This window comes from Arachis ipaensis, chromosome B03 (assembly GCF_000816755.2).
Source record: "Arachis ipaensis cultivar K30076 chromosome B03, Araip1.1, whole genome shotgun sequence".
Classification (NCBI taxonomy): Eukaryota; Viridiplantae; Streptophyta; class Magnoliopsida; order Fabales; family Fabaceae; genus Arachis; species Arachis ipaensis.
Window position 1 is genome coordinate 11,378,639 of NC_029787.2, and position 15,219 is coordinate 11,393,857.

The following is a 15,219-nucleotide window of genomic DNA, read 5'->3' on the forward strand; positions in this document are numbered from 1 at the left end:
TCTATCAAAACTCACATCAATAATACATTGTTTAAGTAAATTGCCAGTCCCATAAACTATTATCGATTGAAGTCTACACCTATGGTGCATACCATAGATTTTAACTAAGAAACCAAAATAGTATATGCTACTTTAAATGGAGTTTGAAATTCACATGGTAACCACAACTTATCTAATCAAAATCAATAACATTCTTGTCCAATATCTACTTTTTTGAAACAGTTTTTACATGCCTTGTACTCTTGTAGTACCAATAATTGCTCCCTGCATCTAGCGCAACAACGATAATCACAAACCAAAATGCTTCAACCTGATATTAAAAATAAAAATATAATTAAAAAAAGTAACGGAACTAATGCATGAACAGCAACACTGTGTAACAATTACAAAAAAACAGTGAAATGTATTTTTCATGAATCAAATAGTAGAAAAATATTTTTATAAGTTGTCTATAATGAATGAGAATTTAGAAAACGAAATTTGAGCACCAAAATCCTTCTATATCCTTCCCCATTATATATGTAACACAAGCATGTCTATTAATTCATCTTTCTAGAATTCTAGTCATAAAATATGTGTGATATTTACAAGTGTGGGATTAGATAAGATCGTGAGTTTTTTTATTTTATATGTTATATACGATGAAAAATATTTTAGAAAAAGAAATCGGTACACAAAAACTCTCAGAACTCACATATCTCCATTAGTGCCTATTAATTCAACTGTTCATTTATTAAATATGTATACATTAATACCTGTGAGTTTAGTTAAGATGATAGTAGATACTTTTCATGGTAAGCTAAAGTTGTTAGGTTTTATCTTTTGGAGTCTAAAGTTCTTAGGTTTCAATCTTAACAATAGCTAGAAAATTTATTTTCTTTTTTATAAATATACATGACAGAGAGTATTTTAGGAATATAAATTCAAAAATGCTATGTGCACCAAATCCTTCCTCAATTCACATTATACATAGTAGAAGTAGACAATAAGCAAATGTATAATGATGATAGATAAAAGATAATTAAAAATAAATATGTAAAACTACAAATTAAGAGTAATCCAAAAAAAAATATATTACAAAAAAACATTTAAAATACTTGTCCCAAAAAAAACACACATATATATAACATAGAAAAATGAATGGGAGATATTTCAAAACAAAAACCTAAATAAATGAAAATAAAAATATAATAGAGCATACACGTATATGACATAATTTTGGGCGACTTAGAGCAAAAGGAAAATTTCTTATATAGCTATTAGACACTAACTTATTTTCAAAACATTTTAAGTATGTTGTTAGTCACTTATAACATTTATCATTAATATTTACGAGTTTTGATCCAAAATAAATGTGTAATATAGATTATAACATCTAGTCACACAAAAAAATGATTATAACATCTTGATTTTAGATAAATCACAAATTATGCAAAAATTTTGGGTGGTTGCATCGGAGTCTAACCTTTTCTTTCTTTGACAAGCATCTCTGCTTCAGCAAGTTCATTAAGTACAGGGCAACTGTTATTCATCACAGCATCTGATAATCCTACGAGTCTTTCATTGATTTTAGGCCAATAAAGAGAGTTACTTGCTGCAGCATATTCTCCACCCAACAAGGCTGTAGTTACACCATATAAAACATGAACAATCAGCAGTTATAATGACAATTAATCAGATGCAACTTTTACAAAGGGTAAAAGGCGAATTCAATTGACAGATTGATAAAACAAGAGTCTTCAAGAATTGATTGTAGCTACAATTTTTTCTTTGACAAATTATTTCAAGATTAAAACTACCCAATTGCAAAATCATCAAACAATCGAGTGGAGGAAGGTAGGTCACGTCTGTAACCCTTACTACATGCAGTTTCAAGTATGGTTTGCTCAAANAATTATACGCCTATGCTCCATTCTATAAAGATGAAGCAAGAATCAAAGGTTAAGTAATAAAAGATAACATAACTGATATGGAGAAGGGTGTGCTACAGAGAAATCAGGTTTTTTATTCAAAGCACATACAAATAACTTTGAATTTATCTAAGGTCTGCTCCCTTTAGTGTCAAAATCTTTTAACATCAGTACTAACAATGAAGACAAGTATAAATTTAAAAGAAAATCATGCTGTTCATGATGATAAATATGTAGTTACTACCTGGCATTTATCTGTCCTATATCAGATGTTGCGCTGACAATCCTCCTGGTCAATCTCAACTTTAGGGATTGACTGTATCTTGTTCCAATCTTCACTCCCACGGTCCATACATCGAGCTTTTAAATTGATATAATTTCTGATGATTAAACATTTCACCGAGCTTGGTAGTTGTCCCCTTGGTAAGCATTTAAGCTTGGGACATTCAGAAAATTCTATTTTCTCAAGTTTAGCCATGTCACCCGCCTTCAAAGCCCTCCATTCTCTTAAGTCTTGCATATTACACAATGTAAGAGCTCGCAAAGACTGATAACCAGGTAAGACTCTGTCACGTCAACGTACTCCAATTTACTGATCTTTTCAATGTGAAGATCTTTCAGCATTAGAAGATCGCCAAGAAACGGGAAAGCTACACAAATGCAATTCTACACAAAGTATGTTTGTTTCAGAGATGGTTGCCACAATTCCTATGTACCATGTGCACACTTTATCTGATCAAGACTGTTGGAGAATAATAGAGAAAAGAGCATTCTCAAGCCTTATTCCGGATGATTTCAAACGCTCGGTGTTGGAGGAAATTGGATTCAAAATTGCACAAAAATGCAACAAATTACCATTAATAGCAAAGATTTTTGGAAATGTTTTGTGATTTAATCACGATGAAAAGAAGTGGAAAACCATATTGAAAAGCAAACTATGAAAACTTCCAGCATCTCGAAATATACTTTCAGCATTGAAATCGAGTTATGACCAGTTGCCTTCTGTTTGCAAAGATATTTTGATTATTGTTCTATTGTTCCTCCAAATTATAAATTCAGCAGAGATGAGTTGGTCAAGTTGTGGGTATCTGAAGGCTTCATTCAACAAAGCGGAGTAAAAACGACACAAGAAATTGGTGGAGAATATTTTGATATCCTGGTTTCAGAGGTCATTTTTTCAACTCTCACCAATGGATCACGGTAACCATCAAGTATTTAGAATGCATAACCTCATTCATGAATTTGCTGAATTTGTTTCTGATAGGCTGTGCATTAGAGTGGAAGATGGCATGTCATCGCCAATTTCCAATCTTAAATATGTCAGACATGCATCTTTAATCTGTGACGACGTTCAAATAGAACACTTGAGCATTTTTAGTAAATGTGATCGAATGAGGACTCTTATTTTGTTTTCTAGGGGTGGTGATATCCCTGTCAAGATGATTCCTTTGGCGAAATCAATTTCAGTTATTTGATGGTTCTAAATTTGAGTTTTTTCGATATCAGAGAGTTACCTGAAACTATTGGTACAGCAAAACACATGCGCCATCTTGATGTGTCCATCACTCCTATTAAGGAGCTACCTGAATCAATTACAAATCTGAATGGGATGAAAACGCTTAAACTCAACAACTGCATTCACCTACTCGAATGGCCCAAGAACATGAAGAATCTTGTTCCAATCTTCACTCCCAAGAACATGAAGAATCTTGTCCCAAGAACATGAAGATTAGAACAAGATTCTTCGTATTCTTGGGCCATTTGAGTAGGTGGATGCAGTTGTTGAGCTTAAGCGTTTTCATCCCATTCAGATTTATAATTGATTCAGGTAGCTCTTTAATAGGAGTGCTAGACACATCAAGATGGCGCATGTGTTTTGCTGTACCAATAGCTTCAGGTAACTCTCTGATATCGAAAAAACTCAAGTTTAGAACCCTCAAATAACTGAAATTGATTTCGCCAAAGGAATCATCTTGACAGGGATATCACCACTCTTAGAAAACAAAATAAGAGTCCTCATTCGATCACATTTACTAAAAATGCTCAAGTGTTCTATTTGAACGTTCGTCACAGATTAAAGATGTATGTCTGACATTTTAAGATTGGAAATTGGCGATGACATGCCATCTTCCACTCTAATGCACAGCCCATCAGAAACCAATTCAACAAATTCATGAATGAGATTATGCATTCTAAATACTTGATGGTTACCGTGATCCATTGGTGAGAGTTGAAAAAATGACCTCTGAACCAGGATATCAAAATATTCTCCACCAATTTCTTGTGTCGTTTTTACTCCGCTTTGTTGAATGAAGCCTTCAGATACCCACAACTTGACCAACTCATCTCTGCTGAATTTATAATTTGGAGGAACAATAGAACAATAATCAAAATATCTTTGCAAACAAGAAAGCAATTGATCATAACTCGATTTCAATGCTGAAAATATATTTCGAGATGCTGGAAGTTCCCATAGTTTGCTTTTCAATATAGCTTCCCACTTCTTTTCATCGTGATTAAATCGCAAAACATTTCCAAACATCTTTGCTATCAATGGTAATTTATTGCATTTTTGTACAATTTTAAATCAAATTTCCTCCAACACCGAACATTTGAAATCATCCAGAATAAAGCTTGAGAATGCTCTTTTCTCTATTATTCTCCAACAGTCTTGATCAGATAAAGTGTGCACATGACACATCGAAATTGTGGCAACCATCTCTGAAACAAACATACTTGATGTAGTCACCAATATTTTGCTCCCTTAGCAGCAACATTGAATGGCAAGCAAAGAATCTCCCAATCATTTGCATCTTCATTGCAAATGCCAACTACATCTTCATTGCAAATGCCAACTAGTACAATTAAAACTTTCTTTTTCCGGAGTACCTTTTTAAGTGTAACTTGAATTTGATCCATATCAGACTACTCAAAGTTTTTCTCGCAAACAGCTTCAACCATCGACCTTGTAATTCTTTTTGCATCTTCATCACCAGAAATTAATTCAAAATTGTCCGCCACATCATCATTGTTGTAGACAAACTGGGCTAGTGTAGTTTTTCCTACTCCCATCATTCCCACTAATGCAATGACTGCAAAATTTTCATTCATCATGTCATTAGCTAACAACAATGATAGAATTTTTTCCATGTCATTTTCCCTTCCAATTACACAGGATGCATCTACCAGGAACTGGATTGCAGCTTGCTTATAGAGTGAAACTGGTTGATTTTGTACAACTCATTCATAAAATTGGCCGCCTTCCTCTCAATATCCTCCAGTTGCTGTCTCATATCAACAATGGAGGATGGAATATTAAGCTTAAGCCCAGCTAAGACAGAGTTTCTCAACCGGTTGCCATCACCCATGAGATAGCTGAGGTCATCGGGAGTAAATTTTGAGATTTCCAAGGCAATCTCATCTATTAAGTCCTCAGCATCAAGTAACACACACCAAGTGTCATGAAGCCATAGTTGCTGCATCTTGTAATCGAGAGGGTAGTGCTGCATTGCTTTCACACTATCAAAAAGAACCTGAACTTTCAGCAGGGTCCTTTCCAGCTTCTTCAGCTCTTCGTCAGCACCAAGTATAACAAATAGCTCCTTCTTAACAAGCTGCAAGCTGGCCGAGACAAAGCCGAGCTCGAAGATCATATCCATGATCAGAGCGGTAGGAGAACAGAAGCTAGACGAGATAAGAAAAGTGTGTAAGACAACATTATCCATTCAATCAGTAACAGAGTTATCAAATTAAAATTTATCATCAAGCTCAAACAAGGAGCCAAGTCAACAAATCCAATCAAACCAAGATTCCAAGAACAAGCACTGAGGACTGACTAAGGGAAAGAATCGAGGCATTACCTTCGGCGAAGGCAGTGAGCAGAGATTCGAGGGAGAGTAACGGACGACGGAAGCTGGCGAAGAACGCTGGCGACAGAGGACGACAGTGGTGAGGCCGCTAGGGAGGTGTTCGGAGGTGGCTGGCTGGGTGCAAAGAGGACGGAGAGAACGCAGAAGGGGGGGTTCGCGTCTTCGCGAGGAGGGTGACTGGGTAGCTGACTAGCTGGTAGCGGCACTAGTGTGTGGAAAGAGGGGCTAGGGTTTCCAAATTTTCGATATATATATGGAAGGTGAAATGACTAAAAAACCAAAGTAAAAAATAAATTATTAATAGTATTCAAGTAATTTAATATATTCGGGGCTGTGGGGAATATGGGGACGGGGACGGGGATCCCTGCTCGGATCTCCGCATCTGTTTCGGGGGAATTTTGCCCCCCGTTCCCGCAGGGAAAATTTCTCGTCATCGGGGCTCATTCGAGGCGGTCCCCACGGGGATCCCGCCTCTTGGGAATTTTTGACACCCCTAGGAGTAGGGCTGACAATATATACCCTACCTGCGGGTACCCAACCCGAACCAAACTCGAACCAACCCATTCGGATAGGGTTGTCTACTCTACCCGCTGCGGGTAGGGTAGGATAGAGTACGAATTTGCCTGCGGGTAGGGTAAGGTACGAGTTTAGGGTATACCCTATCCTACCCTACTCGCACCCCTAATATATTATATAATATATATGTAAAAGTTATGTATGTAGTGAAAAAAGTAAGTATTGAACTCATAATCTTTCTCTTATAAAAACTTGAAATAACCACTAAGTTAGTTGATGATCATATTATTTGTAATTTTATGTTGGATTTTTTTAAGATTTTATTGTTTTTAATTTTAATTTAAATTTAATTTTTTATTTTCTATGTTATTAATATGTATAAAATTTGGAATAGTTGAATTTTATATTTGCTTGAAAAATTTTTATTTTTCTGCGGGTAGGGTCGGGTAGGATAGGATTTAAAACTTTAGGGTGCGGGTAGAGTTAGGGTTGAGAGATTCTCAACCCGCGGATAGGATAGGGTAGAATTTTAAAAAAGTTTTTAATTCGCGGATAGAATTAGGATAGAGTCCAAACCCTACCCTACCCTATCCATTGTCAGCCCTACTAAGGAGAATGAGGACACGAGGACCGTGCATCACCAAGTCACTGACTACGTTCAATGGCTCGCATCCGGTTTTTGGATAGACGGTTTCATATGATAAACCGAACCGTAATTACTTTCCATTCACGGTCGGATCAGTCCGGTTGGCCAAATCAATCTGATTTTCAGAACCCTGATATCCACATGACTTTTACACATTTTAAACATTTTTCTTGTATTTTCGAACCATCAATTCATTCTGACATTATGAGTTAATATAGGTCTTCACGACCCAAAAAAAAAGGCTCTTGGTAATTAGTAATTACATACATTATTGTAGCAACATTTTCTAAATTATTGTATATTTGTAAACATTATTTCTCTCTTATTAACACAATATATACTCGCACGGCGCAAATTAAAAGCTCAATTACGGTAGAGCGTGTCATTCTACACTAGATTCCAACAATCAAAATTATTTGATGTTTGTTCTTTTAGATAGTACTAAGTATCGAGACAGTAGAGTGTGGCATAACATGATAAACAAAAATAAATAAATAAAATAGAGGCTGGTTCACCCGATAAGCAAAACATGAAAAATTATTAACAACGTTGGCGACAAAGAGATCATGACAAGCTCCCAATGTTGTGTCAGAAACTCAGAATAATTATTTATAGGGTAATGATATTTGAGGAACGCAGACACAGACACACAGAATCAGAGCAAGGAGGAAATCAGGGGAGAATGAATAAATGATCCACGCAGCACTTAAATGAGAGGTTTCAAATACGGCAACCGAATCTAGTTAATTCACAAACTTACTATAATTTGAGTAAGTCATATCTCAAATACCCTAAAAAGTTGAACCAACTATATATACCTCACGAGCTCCAGATGTGAGTCTAAAAAAAATTTGATTAACATTCACAACATTTTAGAATGAACTGGCCAAACCCTACAACCATGCATCATGGCATCAATCGCCAAAGCCTAAGGCCAAAATAGCTGCAATAGAGAAATACACATTTAATTAAGTTAATGACAAATATATGCGAAAGCAAGTCATGAATGAAAGATGGTAGTTCATCAAAGTTCAAACCTGGAAAATTAGAAGGATGAGGTTCCTAGTGCTATTGAAGAGTATCCAGCAGCCTGTCTCTCTTTCAAAGTTGAGGACAACCAGTCCAAGCCCTCATAAAGGCCATCTCCCCTAAGCGCGCAAGTGCCTTGTATGTGCCATTTTCTATTCCTGAGGTCAAAGAGACCTAATCCTTCACATACCTCCCTTGGTGTCATTGCTCCTCTCTGAACAATTAAAATAAGATATTCACAATTATAAACTCACTTGAGAAAAAAGGCAAAACCCCATAAATTGTTGGAGTTCAACAGGAACAGTAGTCTAAGATTATATGAAACTGATAAATGTATAGATGTGCAGGTCGATTTCAATGAAAGTGAAGAAATTAACAAGACTACAGATACTGGGATAAGAAGGGTTTGATGGAGTCGTATACACTATCAATGCTAACAGTCTTTACATAAGAAAACCTACAAAAGGATAACCCACCATGCCAAATATCTTAGGAGATCAGATTAGTTTGGCCCCACATTCAAATCAAAAAAATTTTTGGAAATGATTTTAGAGCCAAACCCTTCACAGAGTGACTAATTTGAACTACTTTTACTTTCACTAATACCAGTAAATGAAGAAGACTACTATACTTGCAACAGTGATATATGAATTAATTACATTGTGCACATGCCAATATAGAACAATCTGCTAACAACTATAGCATAATTATTATTATTGACTATCAACAAACTCGACCAATTTAAACGCTTTGGTTCTAACTTATCTCTACTTCTTTTACCCTTAAATGTGGGGTCATTCGGCCTAAAGACCATAGCTTAATAAGTAACAAAGACATACCAGATCCTGTTTGTTGGCAAACACCAAGATGACACTGTTGAGCATAAATGGGTCATTTATGATTGTCTGCAAGTAATCCATGGATCAATTCAAATTCTAGTTGGAATAACATTGTGTGTATGGTATTGGATTTTATTTTTATCACCTGAAATTCCTGCTTTGCTTTCCCAAGTCTCTCTCGGTCAAGACTGTCAACAACATATATCTGCATAAACATGCACATATCAGTATCACACTTTAAACCCCTAGCTTGCTTGTGAGTCCTCTTCCATAAATGTAACAGAAAGTAACATTTCACAAGAGAAACCAAATGGAACACAAACGTAAACTAATCCTTACCAGACCATCTGTGTTGTTAAAATAGTGCCTCCAAAGTGCCCTTAATTTCTCTTGACCTCCGACATCCCAAACTGTGAATACAACATTTTTATACTGAACCTTCTCCACATTGAAACCTGCAAAGCCATGCGAAATTATAAGTCCAAAATAATGTATAGATTATTATTAAACTGAAATCTTCAAACATGCTTCCATCCATTCAATTCACATATACATACTACTTATAGTTATCATCCCTACCAATAGTGACTGCAACAAAATCTAGTTTATACTGAAACCAGCCAGCTCCATTACCAAAAGAAAAAAAATTCACCAAACATTTTTTTACCCAAAAAAATTCACATATACATGCTACTTGAAGCAGTAGATAAGATAAATAACATTGAAGAAGCTTAACACTGTCTGCCTATAAAAAACACACATTTTTTTACCTTTAGCAACTACCGAGTAGATGCAAGAGGACCAAACAACAAATTCAATTTATATTCAACAAAAAGAAATAATAATAAGGATCCTATTAATACAGGAAAACGCACCAATTGTAGGAACAGTTGATAGAACTTCTCCAATGTGCAGCTTGTAGAGTATAGTTGTTTTTCCAGCAGCATCAAGACCAAGCATCACAACCTGAATCGGATCAATGGAATTCAGAGGAAAATGAGAAAAAATAAATAAATAAGAGTAGCATGTAACAAGAAACCAAACATAATCACGATTCGTATTGCGCGCAAATTGTAATATAAATAAATCATCCAAAATTGAAAATGATCATGATGACCGCAAACCAAACATATTTGTTAACAACCTGAAAGGCAAGCTATATTAATTAAATGAAGAAATATCAATCATTAATCATGATAATAATTATTATTATATGGAAGGTAATAAAAAATAGTAGAGAATGAGGAGAATTAGGGTACCCGCATCTCAGTGTTGCCAAAGAAGGAATCAAACAGTTTACGAAACGTTTGACCCATGCCGGCGGCGAGATCAAATCCTAACTATGGACGAAGAAGCGAATCGAATCGAAAGAAGAATTAGCGATCTGAGAAGAAGGAACCAATACGAAGAAAGGAGGGAAAGAAAAAACAGCGTTGGTTTGGGTAAGCTGGGTTTGCTTTGTTTCTAAGCACTTTCGTAATTCCTTTTATTCCTTCTTCCCTTCCTTCCTTCCTTCCTTCCTTCCTTTTCCCCTTTCTGTGTTGACTTGGACACAATTCCAACATAAACAAATTCAGGAAGTACACTAATCAAACGAAAAATAGAATATTCTCCTTTTTTTACTTTTTAGTAAAAATAACTCATAAATGAATCTAATCATCCCCGCAAATGATTGGATGACCATCAAAATATTCTCTCCATTTTGATAGTCTCAGCATAATTAAGCTATTAATTAGAGGTGGGTCACCTTAATTAAATGTTAAACATTTTAACTCTTGGTAAAAAAACACCACCATTTTGGGTTTAATTACACTCAAAAGAGGATTAAGTCTTGCTAAACATAATATCTGAGTTTAACATGCACGACAAAACTAAAAGGATATGTTTAATGGAGGTAGAAAATTATATATTATTCTTCTAATTTATTGCCCAATTGAATACAAGAATTTAAGTGGTTATTTACGAATTTAAGTTGAAAGCTTGCAATCAGTTGATAATCGAATTCAATCCCTTTTTATCAAGTCAACAGCCATGCGAGAGAACAACAATGCAAATAATCCGACTTCACATACAGGATTTTCCATTTGTGAAGACAATGTAACAGATTTTGAAGAAATACTAAAAATAGAAAGTATAGAACAATATCTTTTTCCCTCTATTGTGAGAGAGAAGAGAACAAAACTTATAACACAATAATAGTATCATGAAACCATATATTAAGAGCAGAGCACTCATGGTCCATCAATATCCCTAAGAATTAATTGGTGAAAAAATACAAAATATCAAACCACAAGGGGTTTCTGCACAAACCGCCAGAGGTTAGCACACCTAAGGAGTCATAGTCTTCTTTCCATCCTGAGATTCTATATATAAATGATGAATTTTTCACTGAATCCCTTAATCATCAACCTCAATTAGCAACTAAATACTCTACACTCACCCAAATGACATGGCAATAGTATCCCCACCCAGCCAGCTAGCCAAAACTCCGACAACCAGAGAAACCTTTGCCAAACCAGCCCCAAACATTAAGCATTGGGACGTGGGGAAAAAAAACTAAAATTGGAGGAAAAAGGCTGCATCATTTCTCAGTATCTTGTACTCTGGTAAAACCAATGCATCTGCTGAACAAGTTAAGGTGACCATGGAGTTGACTCCCCGCTGTTTAGCCTATCTATGAATCCACCATTTCATCTTGCAATTCGCTCGGGGCAATAAGCCCCGGAATAGAAAGCATTCTTTGTCGCTCTCTCTCTCTCTGAGCTGCAGCCTCTTCAGCATACAGATCCTTGTTATCCTGAAGTACAGAGGGGTACATAACAGTCAAGCAATAATATTAACGCAAGTTAGCACACAAGACGCTTCATTGAATGACGAGAGAATAGAAGCAAGTGATTTAGAAATGGAATAAGATCAAATAAATAAAAGCTTCGCCAAATAACAAGCAAAATACTAAAGCTTAATTTGGTATCTTTTACTTTTCAAAAGTAGCTTATAAAAGCTAGCTTTTAAAAATTAGCTTTTTAAAAGTTTTTAACATCTGTGTTTGGTAAATTAAATTAAAATTAGCTTTTTAAAAGTTGTAACATCTGTGTTTGGTAAATTCATTTAAAAATAACATAAGCAACAAGTGCGTTTGGTAAAATAACTTTTAAAATTTAAAAATACTATAATAGAAATTAATATAAAAATTAAATTTGAATATTAATTAATGTACGAGATTATATTAGACTTTTTAATTTTGATAAGCACAAACCAACTTTGAAAAGCTCCTCCTTAGGTGCTTTCAAAAACACCCCTGGCTATTAAAAGCTACAAGCATAACCACATGAGCTTTTTTTTTACCAAACGCAAAACGAAATTATGCTTATGCTAAAGCACAAACACCTCTCCAAAACGCTTTCCAAACCAACCATTAGGGCGAGATGTAATGGTCAAGAAAATACAAGAAAGCCATAGTAGCAATTTTGTTGAATACAAGTAACAAAAATAAAAATAATAATAAACAAAAAAAATTACCTGAGCTGAAAATTCCTTTGACTGTACAAGAAAGTCTCGTATGTGAGTCTTAAATGTTGAAAGATCCTTTGTAGACTCAAAGAGTCCAGTTACAAATTGCGTAACCTACACACCGCTTGTAATTAGTTATCTGTTCTGGTAAAGGAGGGGACAATCAACTGGCAACAAATATTATTTCACTCAAATTACCTCTGCTGATGTCATGTTGGGAAATGAAGTGCTTAGAAGTTTTATAGTAAACTCACGTACAAATACTGCATTACTCGAGTATGGCAAGGGATTTGTTGCAGCATCCCAAAGAGGCTCGGTAATAACCCCCGTTTCCAACTGAAAAATGTCAAACTTGTTATTCCAGTAACTCTTCTCATATTACCACAGTTTTTAGTAAAGCAAAATGAACCATGATGATACACTCACCAGACAGAACAAATGCTGAAGCACCAACACATGTAATTTGAACCCTGGCTTATGGAAGGTGTCTGTCAAGACGGCAAATATCTCTTGCTCAATTGTCAAAAAGTAGGTCCGATAAAACTGATTACAGAACTCTGAGCCCTGTTTATGCATACCGACAATCAGCCAAAAAATACGAACCAGCGGGAATAATTATAGATAAGATAATATTGAGGAGTTACTCTCCAAAACAGGAATAAAACAAACAAAAAAAATAAGAATGCAGAAAAAGAACTTCAGGTTAGGGTGTCTTATGACAAGACAAGTAAAATAATATATGAAGACCACACCTGAAACTTCTTCAGCATCTCCAATAACAAGTTCAACCCAGTTTCAGCAATATTCCTTTCAGTATGCCGGAAAGCCCATATAATCGAATCCATGACAAGCTTCAGTTGCTGACAGAAACAACAAACAACATCAGGCACATACTACACATATTCCAATTTTTAACAATTCAGTTCAACAAAAGAAGCCAGATAAACACTTCAGCTTTAGATTCTGCATGTAGAGAAAGAGGGACAACCTGACTTGATAGGTGGATTAATGCAGGAAAACAATGAGTAGCTATGGCACGAAGCAATGAGAAGAACTTGAGCCGATGCTCTGGGTAATCTTCAAAGTTTTTAGTAATCATCTGCAGAAAGAAAATCCAGTTGATATTTCTTTCCAGAAACAACAATTTTACAACAACGAAGCCTTATCCCACTAGATGGGAATAGATTTACAACATACCATGAAGAAAAAATTTCTATATTAACCATAATATGCAAATTAAAATCTCAAGTAACAACAAACCACAATACAGCACTTAAACAGTAGGGCAGCAATCACATTATAATGCCAAGCTATACTATTTTTATGATAACAAATTACTCTACACAGTTACCTCAAGTGTGCACTGGAAAACAGCTTCAAATATGCGAGGTACATCATCAATCATTGCAGCTTTATACCTGGCAAGCACATACACACAGAGACAGATAGAGACAGAGGAAGTGAGTCAGTGTAAGCATTCACAATATAACTATCAACCTAAATTTGTCATAGGGTTGGCATTTTGGAAAAATAAATGGGGAAAAACAAATGAGTAGAAGCATACTTGTTTACAATTGTGGCAAAAAGGGACAAAACCTCCGATTCTCTTGCATCAGGAACATTCCTAGCATAATCTCCAAGAACAGGATCCATCATTGGTGGCACAAATTGTTTCCCGATTTGTGGTTGATCTTCAGCCTTATCCAAGAATGTCTCAATAAGCTTAAGTGTCTCCCTCTTAACCGAACTGCATCCATGAAGCACATGTATATATAAGCAACTAAACAGTAACCCAGTTTGCATAAAAAAAAGCAACTAAACAGTAACACTGTCTGCACCACAAAGGAAGGGTTATCATACCGTAATAGTTTCACATAAGATGTTCTTGATGCAAATGGTCCTCCTTCTGAAATACTCTTGGAAATAAGCTCACTGTACATCCTGTTTTAGGGTGGAAATGGTTGAGCATTCATCAGAAATAAATAATAAAATTACAATACGTTCACAATACACACAACATCGAAAGAACAAACCTGTATACATTCAGCATGTCCAAAAATATCAATGTAATTTGGGGGAGAAAATATGTCCCTAAAGAAGATGCAACACTTGTATTCGTCTGCAATTTTCAAGAGACTAAAATTAAACCATACCATCATATAAGAAAATATCTACGAAAAGTGAGACCCTTGGAATTGACAATTTATCATATCAATTATTCAATTACACATTATAACCTAGCAGAAACCCGAACCATGGTGACAAGCCTACAACAGTCAAATAACAAGCAGCGGGAAACATTCTACTATGCTATCACGAAGTTGAGTACAAGGATGAATTGGTAATTGTCAAAGAATGTCATCCCGAAACTAGACATGAGTAGGAGAAAAAATGGTCATTGGCTGAGTCAACAAACAAATCATTCAAAGTTTTCCACCACTGACGACCTTATACTGTGCAATAGACTGCACAAAGGTAAAATATTAAGGAATAGACAGCCGAATATCTATGAATTTTGAGGGTATTACCTGCAATATATTAAGCACGGTACGAATTACATCTTGATCCTTCAAGAAGTCCACATTTTGATGTGCCTGCCCTATAATTTCCATCCATTTCTGGAGGAAAATAGAGGAAATTACAAACTCCAACAATTAGCTTCTATAGAAACCCCAAAGAAAAAAGAAAACAAATTCATGTACATAGCAAGACAGTTTAAAAATTAAAATAGCTCATCACGAAAATAAAATACATGATTTGGGAGTTCCATCAATCGTTGAAGATATTCATCTCTCTTATGTGTATCAGACTCTGCTTGAATCATGTGACCGACCTAGAATACAATAATAATTAAATATCCACAAATACAACTAACTAAATAAAAACGAACTTAAGATCGA

At 35.3% G+C, this 15,219-nt stretch overlaps 2 protein-coding genes and 1 long non-coding RNA gene across 3 annotated transcripts in view; all 3 read right to left on the minus strand.

Annotated features, from left to right (window-relative positions):
- On the minus strand, positions 1-6,021 carry LOC107629536. The gene is made up of 4 exons (XR_001617969.2): positions 5,771-6,021; positions 2,155-5,594; positions 1,466-1,621; positions 1-310 (listed from the first exon to the last, which is right to left on the minus strand). It is a non-coding gene; the product is annotated as an uncharacterized LOC107629536 (long non-coding RNA).
- LOC107629535 (ADP-ribosylation factor) lies at positions 7,491-10,415 on the minus strand. Its single transcript, XM_016332352.2, has 7 exons — positions 10,069-10,415; positions 9,685-9,775; positions 9,149-9,264; positions 8,955-9,014; positions 8,810-8,875; positions 7,979-8,184; positions 7,491-7,884 (listed from the first exon to the last, which is right to left on the minus strand). The coding sequence occupies exons 1-6, from the start codon at positions 10,123-10,125 to the stop codon at positions 7,987-7,989; spliced, it is 588 nt and encodes a 195-aa protein (XP_016187838.1). The 5' UTR covers positions 10,126-10,415; the 3' UTR covers positions 7,491-7,884; positions 7,979-7,986.
- The window catches only part of LOC107629534 (protein EXPORTIN 1A-like), an 11,810-nt gene continuing 7,521 nt past the window's right edge, over positions 10,931-15,219 (minus strand). The window contains 12 exon segments of the mRNA XM_016332351.2: positions 10,931-11,606; positions 12,329-12,433; positions 12,518-12,655; positions 12,746-12,883; positions 13,072-13,179; positions 13,308-13,418; positions 13,671-13,737; positions 13,884-14,066; positions 14,180-14,260; positions 14,353-14,438; positions 14,848-14,937; positions 15,072-15,175. Coding sequence (XP_016187837.1) covers positions 11,484-11,606; positions 12,329-12,433; positions 12,518-12,655; positions 12,746-12,883; positions 13,072-13,179; positions 13,308-13,418; positions 13,671-13,737; positions 13,884-14,066; positions 14,180-14,260; positions 14,353-14,438; positions 14,848-14,937; positions 15,072-15,175 — 1,334 coding nt within the window. The 3' untranslated portion in view covers positions 10,931-11,483.